At 41.6% G+C, this 15,838-nt stretch overlaps 1 protein-coding gene across 4 annotated transcripts in view; it reads right to left on the bottom strand.

Moving 5' to 3' along the window:
- LOC131394519 (zinc finger protein 709-like) overlaps positions 1-1,010 on the bottom strand; it is a 54,525-nt gene extending 53,515 nt beyond the window's left edge. For 3 of the 4 annotated variants that reach the window (XM_058525878.1, XM_058525879.1, XM_058525880.1), the window contains exon 1: positions 904-1,009. Coding sequence is in view for 1 of the 4 variants with exons in the window: in XM_058525880.1 (XP_058381863.1) it covers positions 904-906 (3 nt within the window). In the remaining 3 variants the exon portion in view is untranslated. Of the gene's footprint in view, positions 1-903 lie in introns of all 4 variants that reach the window. The other variant, XM_058525877.1, reaches the window with a different exon arrangement.
- Positions 1,011-15,838: the final 14,828 nt, after the last annotated feature.

Here is a 15,838-nt window from a genome sequence, read left to right as displayed (position 1 = left end):
TTTTCTGAAATTCACCTCTTTGGAAAATTTTATATTGCCTTTCAAGCTGTATTAATTAATTATTCATTGAAAAACTGAGACTAAAAGTGGATATGGTCTTTTCAAGGTGACAAACCCATGAGGCGCAGGGGCGACAGGACGGATCACCCGGAAGTTTGCCAAGAGGAACCTCCACCAAAGGACTTTCGATTGAATGTCTGTGCCCAGAACACGTCCTGGGAGGAGAGACAGACGATTTCATACAACAGAGTTCCAGGTTGCTATTTGCTACTTTTTTCTGATGTAAAACATCCACAAACGAAGAATAAACCCTTTTAAAAGGGCCACCCATTGACTATGGGAAAATGATAAACAACTAAAATATTGAGGGTTTGTAGTTGATTATGATGCTGTGAATCGGAGACGGGAAGTTGGCGTTTGGGAATGTGAGGAAGGATCTGGAAATTTAGGGATTTATTGCCAGTCCCAGAGAGAGCTGGGGGGCCAGGGTCGTGGATTTGAGACCCTGCTTCCCAAACATTTAGAAAACTCTTGAGAAAACGGGTACCAGCTGAGGAGAAAGGAGGGACTGGGGACCCCACAGGCCACAGCTCCTCCCACGCAGGAGCCCCGGAGACCGAGTCACGATTGTCCCTGATGACCCTCCCCGCGGTCACCGCACCATCTGGGGACACGCGGGGCTGCGGGCGCAGAGCTGCCCAGAGAGGCTCCGGGGCCCAAGTCGCCGCGCGCAGTGAGCACAGGACGCCCGGGGACCCGGCTGCCGGCCCCGCCCCCACGCTGCGGCCGGAGGAGACTGAGGTCCGAGCGGCGCCCCCGCGGACTCGGGTCTGCAGACTCGGAGGTGACCCCGGGGAGGCCGGGTCCTCCTCCCCGTCTCCTCACCCGGGGCCGCACACTCACCATTTCGCGGTCTCCCGGATCCCCTGAGTCCTTCCTATGACTCTCACGGCTAGTGCAGGTCACATTGCGACAGAGCCACTAGCTACCGTTAAGAGAAGGCGACCCCACAACCGGAGCGAGGCGGAAGGGAGACCGGACGTCCACGCAGGCGCGGTGGTTCGCCCCACCCACCTCCCCAGCGACGCCCCTGATTGGACAGATTTCAAAGCTGCGCTCCCTCAACTCTGAGTGACAGAAGGCGGGGAGGACCCGGCTCAGCCAAACCAGCTTCTGCCAGGCGGGCCTAACCTGTCCCTGCCTGGGTTATTTACATTTAAACAGAACTTTTGCCAACCTGGGACTGACACTGTTGTTTCCCCACCTCTTTATGAACGCGTGGTGACAGGTGTGCACAGGAAATTCCTGATTCAGTTTCAAGGAGGAGCAAGTACAGACAAGAGGGTGGCCCAGGCCAGGCCACGCTGGAACAAGAGGGTCTTAAGTCCTCTAGGGGTCAAGCGAGCGGCGTTAAGGCTGCAAAGATACTCTTGGAACCCTGACCCTTGTTTAGAAACAGAGACACTTAAATGTGACCTCATCATCTGTAATAAAGAGTCTGACTCCGCTTCCATAGTTAATCCTTGCCAGCGCTCAGTCTTCCACCCATCACTTCCCCATCCCCACTTATTTGGTTGTGAAGATAAAAAATCCTGGGGTCCTTGTCTCTGGTGGGAAATTTGAACCCCACAGCTCTAGCTGGTCACAGGGACTCTTCTCAGACCAACAACAAGCTATGAGATGTGTTCATTAAAATCTCAAGTGTACATTTTACACTGGAAGGAAATTTATTTTCCATCCATTTTTGCCTGTGTGCCTAGAAAACTTTCCAATGTAAATGGCTATAATATCCCTAAGATAATCGAATTTCTGTTTTCATGGCTATAAGAGAAACAATGAATCATTGTGTAAATTTGGGACGCACTTGGAAACTATTTCCCCCAGCTTTACTGAAGTATATTTAACTAACAAAATTGATTTAAAAATTACAACATAATGATTTGTTATACATATACTGTATTATACAATTGCAATTTAAGAGACTGATCTTAAGCATTCTCACCACACACACATACACACACACAAACTCACATACACATGACAACATCGTATGGTGATGGATGTGTTGATTAACCTGCAAACTCACATGCCTAAGAGCCTGGATTGCAAAACTCTTTTGCATTGCAAAACTCTTAAGGCATTTCTTTCTTTATCAGTTTTATTGAGATGTAATTTACACTCTGTACAGTGTACCTCATTAAAATGTAAATTTTAATGGTTTTCAGTATATTTATAGAAATGTGACATCATCACCACAAGTCAATTTTTGAAGATTTTATTTATTTATTTTTTTCCCCCAAAGCCCCAGTAGATAGTTGTATGTCATAGCTGCACATTCTTCTAGTTGCTGTATGTGGGACGCGGCCTCAGCATGGCCAGAGAAGCCGTGTGTCAGTGCACGCCCGGGATCCGAACCCGGGCCGCCAGCAGCAGAGCGCACGCACTTAACCGCTAAGCCACGGGGCCGGCCCACAAGTCAATTTTTGAACATTTTCATCACCTCAAAAAGAAAATCCTATGCCCTTTAGCTATCAGTACCAATCTTCTCATCTTCCTCCTCCAATCTCAGCCCTGGACAATCACCAATCTACTTTCTGTCTCTATATTTTCCCTATTCTGGTCTTTCCTATGAATGGAACAATTAAATATATGATCTTTGGGATTGACTTCAGTCACTTAGCATAATTTTTTCAAGGTACATCCATGTTGCACCATATATCAATACTTTATTCATTATTATGGCCAAATAATACCTCATTGGATGGATAAATCATGTGTTTACCTATTCATCTATTAATGGACATTTGAAACGTTTCCACCTTTTCGCTACTAGAAATAATGTTACTATAAAATTCATGTACAAGTTTTGTTCCAGTGTATGTTTTCATTTTTCTTGGGCCTATGGTTAGCAGAGAAATTGATAGATCATATGGAAATTCTAGGTTTAATTTTTGAGGCACTCCCACATTGTTTTCCAGAGTGGCTTCACCATTTTATACTTGTACCACCCTTGTATGAGGGTTGAAATTTCTCCATGAATCCTTGACAAAAATTTAACCTTATCTCATTTTTTTATTCTAGCCATCCTCGTGGTTGTGAAGTGGTATCTCATTGAGGTCTTGATTTGCATTTCCTTGATGACTAATGATTTCCAGCAGTTTTTCACATGCTCTTGGCCATTTGTATATCTCTCTGGGAAAAATGTGTATGCACGTCCTTTGCCATTTTTAAATTGACTTATTTGACTTTTTATTCTTAGGTTATAACAGATCTTCATATATTTTTAAAACAAGTATGCAAATGTCACCAGGTGTGGGTACCAGCTGGGTGATTCTAACCCTCTAAAGTGGAACCAGTGGCACAAATGCTTAAAGGCCACCAACCCTGCTTAGATGGTCACCAATATCCTGACCTCTGGGCACTGGCCATTACACACTCAAATTTTAACCCTAATGTCTGATAGGCTTATGCAGTTCAACCAGTGTATACCATCTCTGGTAATAAAGGGCCAAACATTAAATTGTCAGGAGCATATAACTAAATTTTCCTTAAACCAAGGCTACACATGTGCCTCCAACATTTACTATTTATGGATGGAGACCTCCAATGCCTCAGAGGAGAGCACTATGCAATTTTTCACAAAGTTCACAACCAAGTACCCCCAAAATTGATTGAGAATTTATGATATCAGTAGATACTGTACTCAATTCAGTGTAGAGGGCCGGCCCCGTGGCTTAGCGGTTAAGTGCATGTGCTCCGCTGCTGGCGGCCCGGTTCGGATCCCAGGTGTGCACCGACGCACTGCTTCTCCGGCCATGCTGAGATCGTGTCCCACATACAGCAACTAGAAGGATGTGCAACTATTACATACAACTATATCCTGGGGCTTTGGGGGGAAAATAAATAAATAAATAAATAAAAATTATAAAAAAGAAAATTCAGTGTAGATATATAATGTTCCTCAATATTTCTAGTCATAATTTTTGTTTTCAAGTCTATTTGACCAGATATATGTATTATCTCCAGCTATCTTGTGGGTGCTGTTTACAGATGTATATATCCCATGCTTTTACCTTCTATCTCTTTGTATCTTTGAATCTGAAGTGTGCTTCCTGTACATGGCATATACTTAGATCATGATTATTTTTATTTTTTTCATCTGAGATGACAATGTCTTCCTCCTGTTTGGATAATGTAATCCATTCACATTTAGTACTATTGGCATACTTGCAATTACATCTGCCATTTTAATTTTTGTCTCTGCGATTATCACGTTCTTTTTAGTTTCTCTACTTCTCCTTTATAGCTTTCTATTGGATGAAGTGAATATTTTCTAATATAACATTTTAATTTTTAAATAAATTTTTACTGTATTTTGATATTTTTGGAGGGAGTTGCTCTATTCTTTAATATATACTTCTTGGGGATGGCCCCGTGGCTTAGCGGTTAAGTGCATGTGCTCTGATGCTGGCGGCCCAGGTTCGGACCCCGGGCGCGCACCGATGCACCGCTTCTCCGGCCATGCTGAGGCCGCATCCCACATACAGCAGCTAGAAGGATGTGCAGCTATGACATACAACTATCTACTGGGGCTTTGGGGAAAAATAAATAAAATTATTAAAAAAAAATAATATATACTTCTTAATTTAGAAGAATGAGCTTCAGATATATACTACCTTGATTCCAGTGATACATGGAAATGTTACTCATATATAGCTCTAGTCCTTTTTGTCATTTTTGTGGTACTGTTATATAGATTATGTCTATTAATGATATAACCAATAATATGCTGTTACACTCATTTCTTTTTTTGTGTGTGTGTGAGGAAGATCAGCACTGAGCTAACATCTGATGCCAATCCTTCTCTTTTTGCTGAGGAAGATTGGCCCTGGGCTAACATCCGTGCTCATCTTCCTCCACTTCATATGGGATGCCGCCACAGCATGGCCTAACAAGTGGTGTCACAGTGTGCACCCGAGATCCAAACCTGCGGACCCTCAGGCTGCCGAAGCAGAGCACACACACTTAACCGCTGCATCACCGGGCCAGCCCTACACTCATTTCTTTACCATCTGTAGTCATTTCCTTAGTTCAATACAGCTTTGTTCCCACCATGTCTTTTCTGCATTTAGTGGAAACATATCACACACGTTACATTTCTATATAGTAAGGTCCCAACAGCACTTCACATACATAGCATTTTAAACAATTCCTTTGATATCAGTTAAGAGAAGAAAGGAGAAAATAGGAATTGATTATCTCTTTCATACTTACATAAGAACTTATACTGCTGTTTTGTTTCTCTATATTGAGAGGTATTACCACCTGGGATCACCTGCTTTCAACCTGAAGAACTCCTTCAGTCATTCTTGCATGGCAGTTGGTTATTAATATATTCTCTCAGTTTTGTTTATCTAGGAAAGTTGTTATTTCACCTTCATTTCTTACCAGGTAGTTTTGATGACTACAGGTTGACAGATTTTTCTTTGTGCACTTTGAATATGTTATCCCTCTGCATTCTGACCTTCCTTTTTTCTGCTGAGATTAATTTCTGTTAATTTTACTGGGGTTTCCTTGTAAGAGTTGGGTCATTTTTTCAACTGCTGTATTTTCCTAGTGTGTGGTTCCTACTTTCTTGTATCTTTGCATGTCTTTTAATTTTGTTACAAATCAGACATTTTAGGTAATGTATTGTAGTAACTCTGGATACTGGTCCTCTTCCTTCTGGGTTTTTTTTTTTTTTACTGTAATTGGCTTATTTAGTTCTTCAGTGACTGGCTGGATTTAATCTTTGTCCTTCACACAGAGTGAAACCTCTGACGGAGCTCCTAGAATTGGACACAGCTTTGGGAAAGCCTACTCTCCTGGGACAGTGATATTGGGAGGGCTCTTTTTCTCCTTCATGAGCCACAGCCAATGGCTAGACTCCATTAATTGCTGGCTGATTGCTCTGTTGCCTTCACCAATGTCCTGGGGGCATACCTTGCTCTACCAATCCATTCAATAATATTTTGGCTCCTTTATAGAAATATTTTTTGTAGTCATTGGGTGATAGTTATACTGATCCTCACAATCCTCCTTTCAGGAGCCTAATTCCCAGTTTTGTTTTGTTTTGTTTTTGAGAAAAATAGTTGGCCTGCGCTCTAGGCTGTATCTTCAACAAAAATACGAAGTTACTCCTAATTTCTTTTCACCTTCTTCACTACATTCTTGAGAGTGTCTTTGACTTGAACTTCTCATGATCTTGGGCCAACCAAGTTAATTCTCTGGAAAGTGATTAAAAGCTTTGTGCTCTATGGCTCACTTCACCCCAGTGTTCAGGCAAAATCTCTATGCCAGGACCATGGAGCTGTTTTGAGGACAATAGGAAGCCTCTCTCTGAGTGACAATCCCATTTTAGGAGCTGAGGGCTCAGTGCAGTAATGAGACAGCAGCCAGGAGGTCCTCTCAATTGTGTCTCCTGGCCCCTCACAAATGACTTATGTTCAATGCACCTCACGAGATGAAACAAGGGCGATCAGCTCCCCCGAGTACTGTCAGCACACCACTCCAAGGCATCACCTCAGTTCCATGTGTAGGGACTGATACAATGGAGTCCCCACTTTTCAAGCACTTATTTACCCTCAGCAACAGGTAGCTGGGCACAAGGTTTGAAATGTTGATGTCCTGTTCTTCTCAAGAAGATAGCCCTGTTAGTGGGAGCTGAGCTGACAGGGTGCCATGTGTTCTAGCCTGCAGGAGTCTGGAGTGGAGTCTTCACCACTACGAGCTGGGAGGAGCTGGGGAGGCAGTACTTTTAGTTCCAATACCACAGACTCTCATGTTTCTTACAAAACTTCATTGATTTTCTTGAATAAGTGTTCATCATTTCCTGTTTGCCTTTAGGACAATTTCCAGCAGCTTTAAATATTTATTTAATAATTTTCAGCAGTCTTATTTGGGAGTAGGTCAGCAGAGCTCCTCTCAGTTATGCCATCCTAATACATTTAGTATGAAGCCCATTCCACTGGATACTCACCAGTTTGAAATAAGAAGGAAGAGGCTCTAATATCACTTGTCATTTTATACGGGAACAAAACAAAAAATTTATTTTTTATGGTGTGCTAAAAGATATTGAACTCTTCATAAAAATTGTTTAGAGAATTACACAAACAAAATGGCTTCCCATTTAAAATGAATCACACATTCAAATTATAAAATATTAAAAATAAAATATGCTGTTAGTCAGGGTTCACCAGGGAAACAGAATGAACATGTGTGTAAGTATGCATCTGTTTATACATATACATCATTTGTTCTTTTCTTTTCTTCTTTTAAAAAAGTGACTTGTGTGAATATAAACACTTGGTTAAGTCAAAAATCTGCAGTCTAAATGAGTAAGCCAGGAACCCAGGGGAAGAATTGTAGTTCAAGTAGAAATGCAGTTTATTGGCAGAATTCCTTCCTGTTCAGGGAAAGTCACGCTGTGTTCTATTAAGAACAAGAACTAACTGGATTAGTCGCATCCACGTGGAGGGGCTGATTTACCCCAACTCCACCCCCTGAAATGGTATTCTCTTGAAAAAGAAACCTGCATGGAAACATCCAGTAGAATGTTTGAACTAATATCTGGGAACTATGGTCGAGGCAAGTTGACACAGAGACACTGGCTTGCAGTTTTCTTTTCTTCTACTGTCTTTGTCTGGCTTTGATATCAGGGAGATTCTGGCTCATAAAATGAGTTTAGAAGTATGTCTTCTACTTTCAGTTTTTGGGAGAGTTTAACAAGGATTGGTATTAATTCTTTTTATTTGTTTGTTTGTTTATTTATTTTGTGTGTGAGGAAGATCAGCTCTGAGCTAACATCTGATGCCAATCCTCTTTTTTTTTTTTTTATTTACTGAGGAAGATTTGCCCTGAGCTAACATCCGTGCCCATCTTCCTCCACTTTATATGGGACGCCACCACAGCATGGCCTGACAAGCGGTGCATCGGTGCGCTCCTGGGATCCGAACCTGTGAACCCTGGGCCGCCGAACTGGAGCACGCACTTAACTGCTTGTACCGCCGGGCTGGCTCCCTGGTATTAATTCTTTGAATGTGTTTTTATTTGGTATTGGTATGTTCAGGCTTCCTAATGTTTAATTCTTTCTTGGTAGGTTGCATATTTCTAGAAATTTATCCATTTCTTTTAAGTTATCAAATTTGTTCACATATAAATGTCCATAACAGTCCTTTTTCATCATTTTTATTTTTGAGTCATCCATTGCAATATGTCTTCCTTCATTTCTGATTGTATATACCGGAGTCTTCTCTCCTCATTGTTAGTCTACCTAAGGGTTTGTTGATTTATTTTTTTAATTGAAATTATTGTTTTCGTATCCTCTATTTCTGCTTTAATATTTATTATTTCCTAACTTGAGCTAACTTTGGGTTTACTTTATTGTTCCTTTGCTAGTTCCATAAGGTGTAAATTCAGGTTGTTAATTTGATATCTTTTTTCTTAATACAGCTGTTTTTCACTACAAACTTTCCCTTTACTACTCCTTATGCTGCATCCCACATGTTTTCTTAAGTTGTCTTTTCATATTTGTTTGTTAGGAGATATTTTCGAATTTTCCTTTGCTTGCTTTGGCAGCACAAATTCCCCTTTAATTTTGTTTTTGACTATATGGTTTGTCCAAGAGTGCAGTATTTAATTTCCACATATTTGTGAATTTTCACAATAAAATTTGAGATAAATAGACCTTTAGTGTGAGGTGTTATGATTTCTTGAATGGGTGTCAGACTATTTTAATATTTGTTGCAGTTGGAGGTGTCAGGGGCTTCACAGTCTATAACTTCTTTGTACTAATCTCCTTGGTGTGTTTGGATTTCCGTAGAAACTCATTCTTAAGTAGAGTCTGTTGCACACAAGTGTCTGTGTTAATCCACTGCTTTTATCCAGGGACCCTGCTGATATGGTGTCAGGCATTTGAAAGGGAAAATGTCCTCTTCTGTTATGATGAAACCTGCAATGTTTGGTGGTAAAGAATCCCTGGACTACGAACTTCAGAACAGGTTCTTAGCACTTATATTTCCTCCACTTTTGTCAGAGAGGAATCTGAAGTGACTGCAGGTGTCTATCTGCACTTTGCCCAATCAGATAAGACTTTGGCACTTTAGTTTCCTTTGAGGGATGGTCTACATTACAGACAAGAAAATGCTTTTTGTGAATATCAAAATGTTTTCCCCAATTTCCTGCATGAAGCAGGAGGCATTTTTTTCTGATCTTCACTATGAGAACCAAGTTGGGCTGCTGAAGGAAACATTCATGAAATTTGGGGGGACCCCCTAAGACTGGAGCCCCCTAGAGATTTTAACTCTCAGGATAATCCATATTGTGTCTTCATTCATCCATCTACCACAGTTGATACGTTCCTAGAAAGTGGCTGCCTCCAGTTGTTTCTCCCCCCATACATGGTAATTCTCTATAATAGTCACCTGTCTCTCATTTTGGGGGCACACACTATTTGCCATATAACCTCAAATCTCTCATGGATCTAAGAAGAAGTGCTCCTTTTCAGAGTGTTGAGAGTTTTTCTTGTGAAGATGAGAGTGATCACTCAGAGCTCTTTACAACTTGGAACAGAAACCATCCATTCATGTCTGTTGCTCTGTATTTTCCCTTGTGAAACTATATCATTTTCACATATTGATTCTACTGCCAGAGCCACGTGGATGGTTTCAAAGATTTTGGTGACCAATGCATCTAAAAACATGTATGATAATACAGGGATCTCTGCATTTGGATTCCTATTCCTCCTCTTTTAAAAATTCCCTAATTGAGGGCCGGCCCGGTGGCGCAAGCGGTTGGGTGTGTGCGCTCCGCTGTGGTGGCCCTGGGTTCGCCGGTTCAGATCCTGGGCGCGCACCAATGCACAGCTTGGCAAGCCATGCTGTGTCGGTGTCCCATATAAAGTGGAGGAAGATGGGCGTGGATGTTGGCCCAGGGCCAGTCTTCCTCAGCAAAAAAAAAGAGGAGGATTGGCAGATGTTAGCACAGGGCTCATCTCCTCACACACACACACAAAAATTCCCTAATTGAATACCCGTGCATCACCCAAAATATTTTTGCTGCGGTACCTTCTGTTGTATCATTGCCCTTTTGGGGGCAGGATTGACACCTTACCTAAAATGGGCTTGGATGGCATGACTGATGTTGCCACATGCATCAAGTGAATAGAAGTATGTTTATTACTCACAGTTTCTTTCTAAGGAGAGTAGGGCAGGGATAAGCAGGTTGAGGTGGCTTGTGCAAAGGACAATGGGTTGGTCCTTTAAGGAGTGTGGGGTAGAAGCTGTAGATTTTAAAGGTTTGATCCACCTACTCACTGACACAAAGAAAAAGGGCATGTGAACCTTCCTAACTTGTTTACCATTGTGGACAAGGCAGGGTGAGCAGGTATCTAAAGCCAATTGAGAGTCAGTTATCAAAGATGAGGCCAGTGTCTTTATTCAAGTTCACTCCTCAGATTTGTTGACTACATAATGACACATCTCATTTAAATGAATTTGATTTCAATATTAATTAAGGAGCCATGTGGAAAACACAAAGAACACAACTAAGATGACAGAGCACAAAAAACAGTTTGAATCCAATCATTCCAAAGTGTTGGAGAGATCCAGGAAAGTGTGTCAGTACGGTTTCAGAACTGTTCAAATATTTAAGTAATGCTACTGTTTAATTTGTTGTCTCATTTCTTGTGTTCTTGTTGGCACCTTGCCAGTGTAGCCTGCCCACATGCAGCAAGCAGTTCTTTTAGGGGAACAGAATTCTCCCTGGCTGGTTAATAAAAAATCCAAACCCAAGTAGTCACCAGCTACCATGGCTGCCAGGGAGTTTTCCTTCACGGAAAACATCTCAAACATTAGCTGTCTGCTAGAGGTATTTTGAGTGTTTTGGACATTTCTTGATTGGTATTAATGATTGTTGAATGACATCATGTGTGGCCAGGACAGTAATAGTGACTCCCATGACAATGAGCACGTGTGTGTAATGGCAGGAAAACAGCACATTTGTATTCGATGCTCTAGAAGGTTTTGTAGGGAGTGTGACCAAAATTAAATACTGACACACAGGGTACACAGACTATGGGTGATGTTAGGAGGAAGACCCAGGAGTGGGATATAAGAGTAGTGGCCAGAGGGCGCTATTACAGTAAACCAAAAGACCTGTGGGAGTGCCCATTCTGACAGAAATGTCTAGAATAGAAAGGCTCTACTTATAAGATGCCAGGAAGCCTGATGATCAGGACAAAGTAATAGGCCCTAAAGACTGGAGATTGAATCTAACTGATGACTCCAACAGCAGGAAGACCTATTTAGAAGAAAGGAAGGTTTGTCTAAGTCAGCCATAAGGCCAGCCTATGAGGGGGTAGCCCAGGGTTTGAGAGAGGTACAAAGTCCACTGAATACCTTCTTAAAGAGCTCAGTGTTTTGTATTTTCATAAATGAGCTGATATTTTCAATAATTCCTAGAGTATCTTGGTGAGACCTTGCATTTTGGTTTCAGGAAGTGATGTGATATCATAAGCAATTTTCCTCTTTAAGTTTCTACCATGACCTGAGCATAGCCAGTGCCCCCGAAGAGGAGGTGAGGGGCTCTAACAATGTCTATTTGCCATCACCTGTAGGGACCCCTTCCTCTGCCTGGAGGGTCTGTCCTTCAATTATACTGCCCGCAACTTGTTTTTTCACATTAGCTGCTTCGTCAGTCACCACGTTAGTGATGGCAGAGGAGGGAAGTCTCTTGAATTTTGCCTAAACCTTTAGGTTAGAGGCCTCAAAGTGGTTTCATGTTATGTTGCATCAAACATTCAAGATTAATATCAGATCAGAGGTGTCAGTATGTGTCTCAGAAACGTGGGTCAATTTATCACCCTGAGCAATGACATGAGCCACTGCAGACTGAGGGTTGATATGTGCAGAGGAAAGAGTGACCTGATTCTACTTGGTTATTGTGAGGCAAGATATTCCCAGACTTCTTTATGACATCGGGCTGACCTTGGATAAGGAGTTGATGTTAGTGATGGGATGAGACAGCTAGACCATTGGCAATGGCCAAAGGATCTGTAAAAACGTGCACATGAGTTCACTTCTTGGTAAGGGAATTTCCTATTGCTAGCATGATTGTCTGGAGTTTGACTAATGGATCTCATGCCTGGGTCCAATCTTTGATCGAAGATGGCCTGTTTGGTCTACAAAAATAACGCAGCACCTCTGCACTGGACTGTATCAGGTGTGGTGGCAGTACACTCTCTATAAAGTATATGAACACACTGGCTACTCATGTGCTCCCAGGTGACTCCCTGAGTGGCCATTGTGCCTGTAAAGGAAGTGACCTCTTCCACAATGGATTATATCAATCAAAGAGGGGAACACACTTCCTCCTGTAAGTAGGATATGCCAGAAGCACCATTTTTGCCTCTATCCTCTAAGTACTCAAATCTCTTCAATGAAAAGCCCTCTGATTATCAAGCATGAGGGGTCAGCATTCACGATCCAAGGAAACACAGGATGCTGACTGTGGAGGATCAAGTCAGGCCTTGAGAGGGCCATCATTTATATACCCTCTCAGTTCCCATCAGTGACAGCAATGGGTTAGGAGAATACTTTCATTAGAAGAATACCTTGGGCAACTTATGGCCACTGTGAGAAGTTTAAGGATTCTTGCATGCATAATGGGAGGCTGCTAAAGCCTTTATGGAAAAGGGGTGTGTGAAGGGAGATGCTAATCGAGGGACAGCTATTTCAAAAATTTCTAGAGCCCTTTGTTTCCCAATTCAAAGTCACTCACTTCTAAGTGTTGTATGCATAAGTAATCAACCAGATCTGATAAATACGTGATGTTTGTGGCTGCTGTGGCTGACAGAATGTGCATATGACATGGTTTCTACCACTGCTTCTGTCACCCTTTCAGCTCACAGCCCCCTCCTGTTGTCTCATAAAAATTTCCAGAAAGGTGACATTTGTGGATTTCTAAAGATGTTTTCAAGTAAGCAGGCACAGGGTAGGCTTGAGTAGGGAAATGAACAGCTGGAAATGGTCTATGGATGAAAACGAAAAGAACTGATGCTGATGTACATGAATGAGGTGTCCCCAGGAAGACCCCTCTTGGGATACACTTTTATGATTTAGGACCATAGTATTTCTAAAGATCTGTCCACAGAACCTGATTTAAACTCAAGGACAGATTCTGGAAGCCCTTTCACTTCACTCCTAGTTATGAGTATGAGATGAGGGCAGGTGCAAACCTAGAGGGCCGTTTTTTCAATTAGGACAGGGTTGCAGGAAAGGCCTGTTGAAGACTGAGTCCTTCTTGCCCAGTCCTGCAATCTTCCTCAGAAGGATCCCACAGTGCTGGAAAGAAGAGCTGATCAACATCAAGGTTCAGGAGAGCCTAACATTCACCTAGCATATGAAATCAATTATATTATTCATTTTCTAATAATTATATATATAGCACATATATAAACATTTATAAAATATTTTATGTGCACTCAAACGAGTTTTCACAAACCTATAGAAATATTTCCATCTAAAGATGAAAAACGTACCATCACTTCACAAGAACACCCCTGTGGTGCCTATTTAAACAAAACCCCTCCAATACATAAGTTAACACTAAAAAAATGGAAAAGATCCCATTTCCTTTGCTGTTTTAAACCTCAGAGCTATTACTGCTCTTTCCTACTTCTCTACAACATGTGCTGGATGTCTAAGCATAGGGAAATGAAACCTGTGAATAGCTAAATGGGCTCCGGGGCTCTGTGGGTCATCGACACAAGAGATTTCCAGCCACTCCTGCAATGAAAAGATGTTGAAAATTTCCCATTTCTCTCTTTATACTAAATTAGGATATTACTCAAAATGATATCCTCTCTCTCTGCACCTCACCTGAATTATTCCCCTCTAAACACTCATAGCTCTTTTTGGAGTTTCCACTGGGAGATCACAGTGGACTCAGATAGATATCACTCTACACATAGAACACACTCAGGATGAGCTAGAGCAGTGCAGATGAATGCAACTGTTTCTCTAAATGGGAGGAACTCCATGGTTTAATGGGGTATATTGTATACTCAATCTGTACAGCAACAAAATGAAAATGCCAAATACCGTAACATTTTAAATATTAAAAGGCAAAATAAAAATCCTTTCAAATGACGTTAAAGACAACAAGACACCGCAAATATCTGTGGCTTAAATAAATAGGAAGTCTCAGATAACAATAATGACATACTCACTTACTAAGGCTCCTACCCTCATAGAAAAGATATATACACAACTCAGCCTCCCTATTAGCTCAATGTTATTTTTCACTTTTCTTCAAATCTATTACTGCCATCTTATAAGACAAAGCTTTAACATTTATTAATCATCTGTCTTTTCCCACAAACATATAAGCACCAGGACTGTGATGGTGCTCAGGGCAAGCTGCCCCAGGAAGCACCACTCTGGTATGCAGATTATTTCGAGCTCAGGAAAAATATTTGAGTTTCCCCTCCCAAACTGCCTAAAGAATTTAAAACCAAAAAAAATCTGTTTTAGGAAGGGGTTATTATCATGACTGCTATAAAAGATAATTTAGGATAGAGGTTACAATAGAAAAAGCACCAACAAGCCCTTCTTATCAGAAGTTCTGTCTCTGGCCACATTCTCTGGATGGCCCTGCAAGGAGTTGCCAGACAGACATTTACATTTATAAGGGAAATCTCCATTTGTAAAGGTATCTCCCTCTCTGTTTGGAGAAGAGAGGGGGATGAGCTCATTTCTAGTGACTTATCAATGTGGAAGGTGATGACTTAAATCTGTATAATAAACCTTACTCTTGTTTACTGTGCTTTAATGGTAATCTCCTGTAATTGACTCCCCCACCCCCAAAATCCTCCTTTGTCATTGGCTGAAAATGATATTTAAGACGAGAATTTCTGCTATTGTGTGGAGAAACACAGTGTCCCTGCTTTCTCCCATGTATACATGTTATTAAACTTGGTATTATTTTCTCCTGCTAACCTGTCTTGTTGATTATTTGGCCAGCCAGAAGAACCTTAAGGGAAAGGGCAGAGGGAGATTCTCCCTCTTCCCCCGACAACTGCAAGAACTTATTTGTTTCATGCTACTATATCCAAATCCTACTGTGCCTTATTTCTGCTAAATTGGCTATGTTGACTCTAAAGTGCATGGCATGTGAGGGATGTTGAAATGTTATCACCAAGAGCATAGTCTCTGACCACAGCATAGTAGTCCTGTCTCTCTTCCTTGCTAGGTTTGTAATGTCTCACAATTTACCTAAACTCAAAGGCCTCCATTGACTCATAAAGGAGATATTAATGATATTATGTAGTATACTAAGAACTGAATTTATATATTTTAACTGAGGTTCCTTATGCTACACAGTGTCTAATACACCTCAGGAAATACATCAGTGTTTTGATAATAAGTAGGAAAGGCAAAAGCTGTTTCAAAGGACTGGCAGCTGGCCTGCATTCACTGCAAGGCCAAGACTCATCTGGCTGAACAGAAAAATGTCATATACATCATTCATCAAAGGTACACAGTCACCAAGAGAAAACTAAAAGTATTTCGTAACCATACCAGTAAAAGTGGTAAAATATAAAATTCCAGGCCTGCCCCGTGGCTTAGTGGTTAAGCGCGCGTGCTCCGCTACTGGCGGCCCGGGTTCGGATCCCGGGCGCACACCGACACACCGCTTCTCCGGCCATGCTGAGGCCACGTCCCACATACAGCAACTAGAAGGATGTGCAACTATGACATACAACTGTCTACTGGGGCTTTGGGGAAAAAAAGGAGGAGGA

The sequence above is a fragment of the Diceros bicornis genome, chromosome 30 (assembly GCF_020826845.1).
Source record: "Diceros bicornis minor isolate mBicDic1 chromosome 30, mDicBic1.mat.cur, whole genome shotgun sequence".
Classification (NCBI taxonomy): Eukaryota; Metazoa; Chordata; class Mammalia; order Perissodactyla; family Rhinocerotidae; genus Diceros; species Diceros bicornis.
This window is presented reverse-complemented; position numbering and strand designations above follow the sequence as displayed.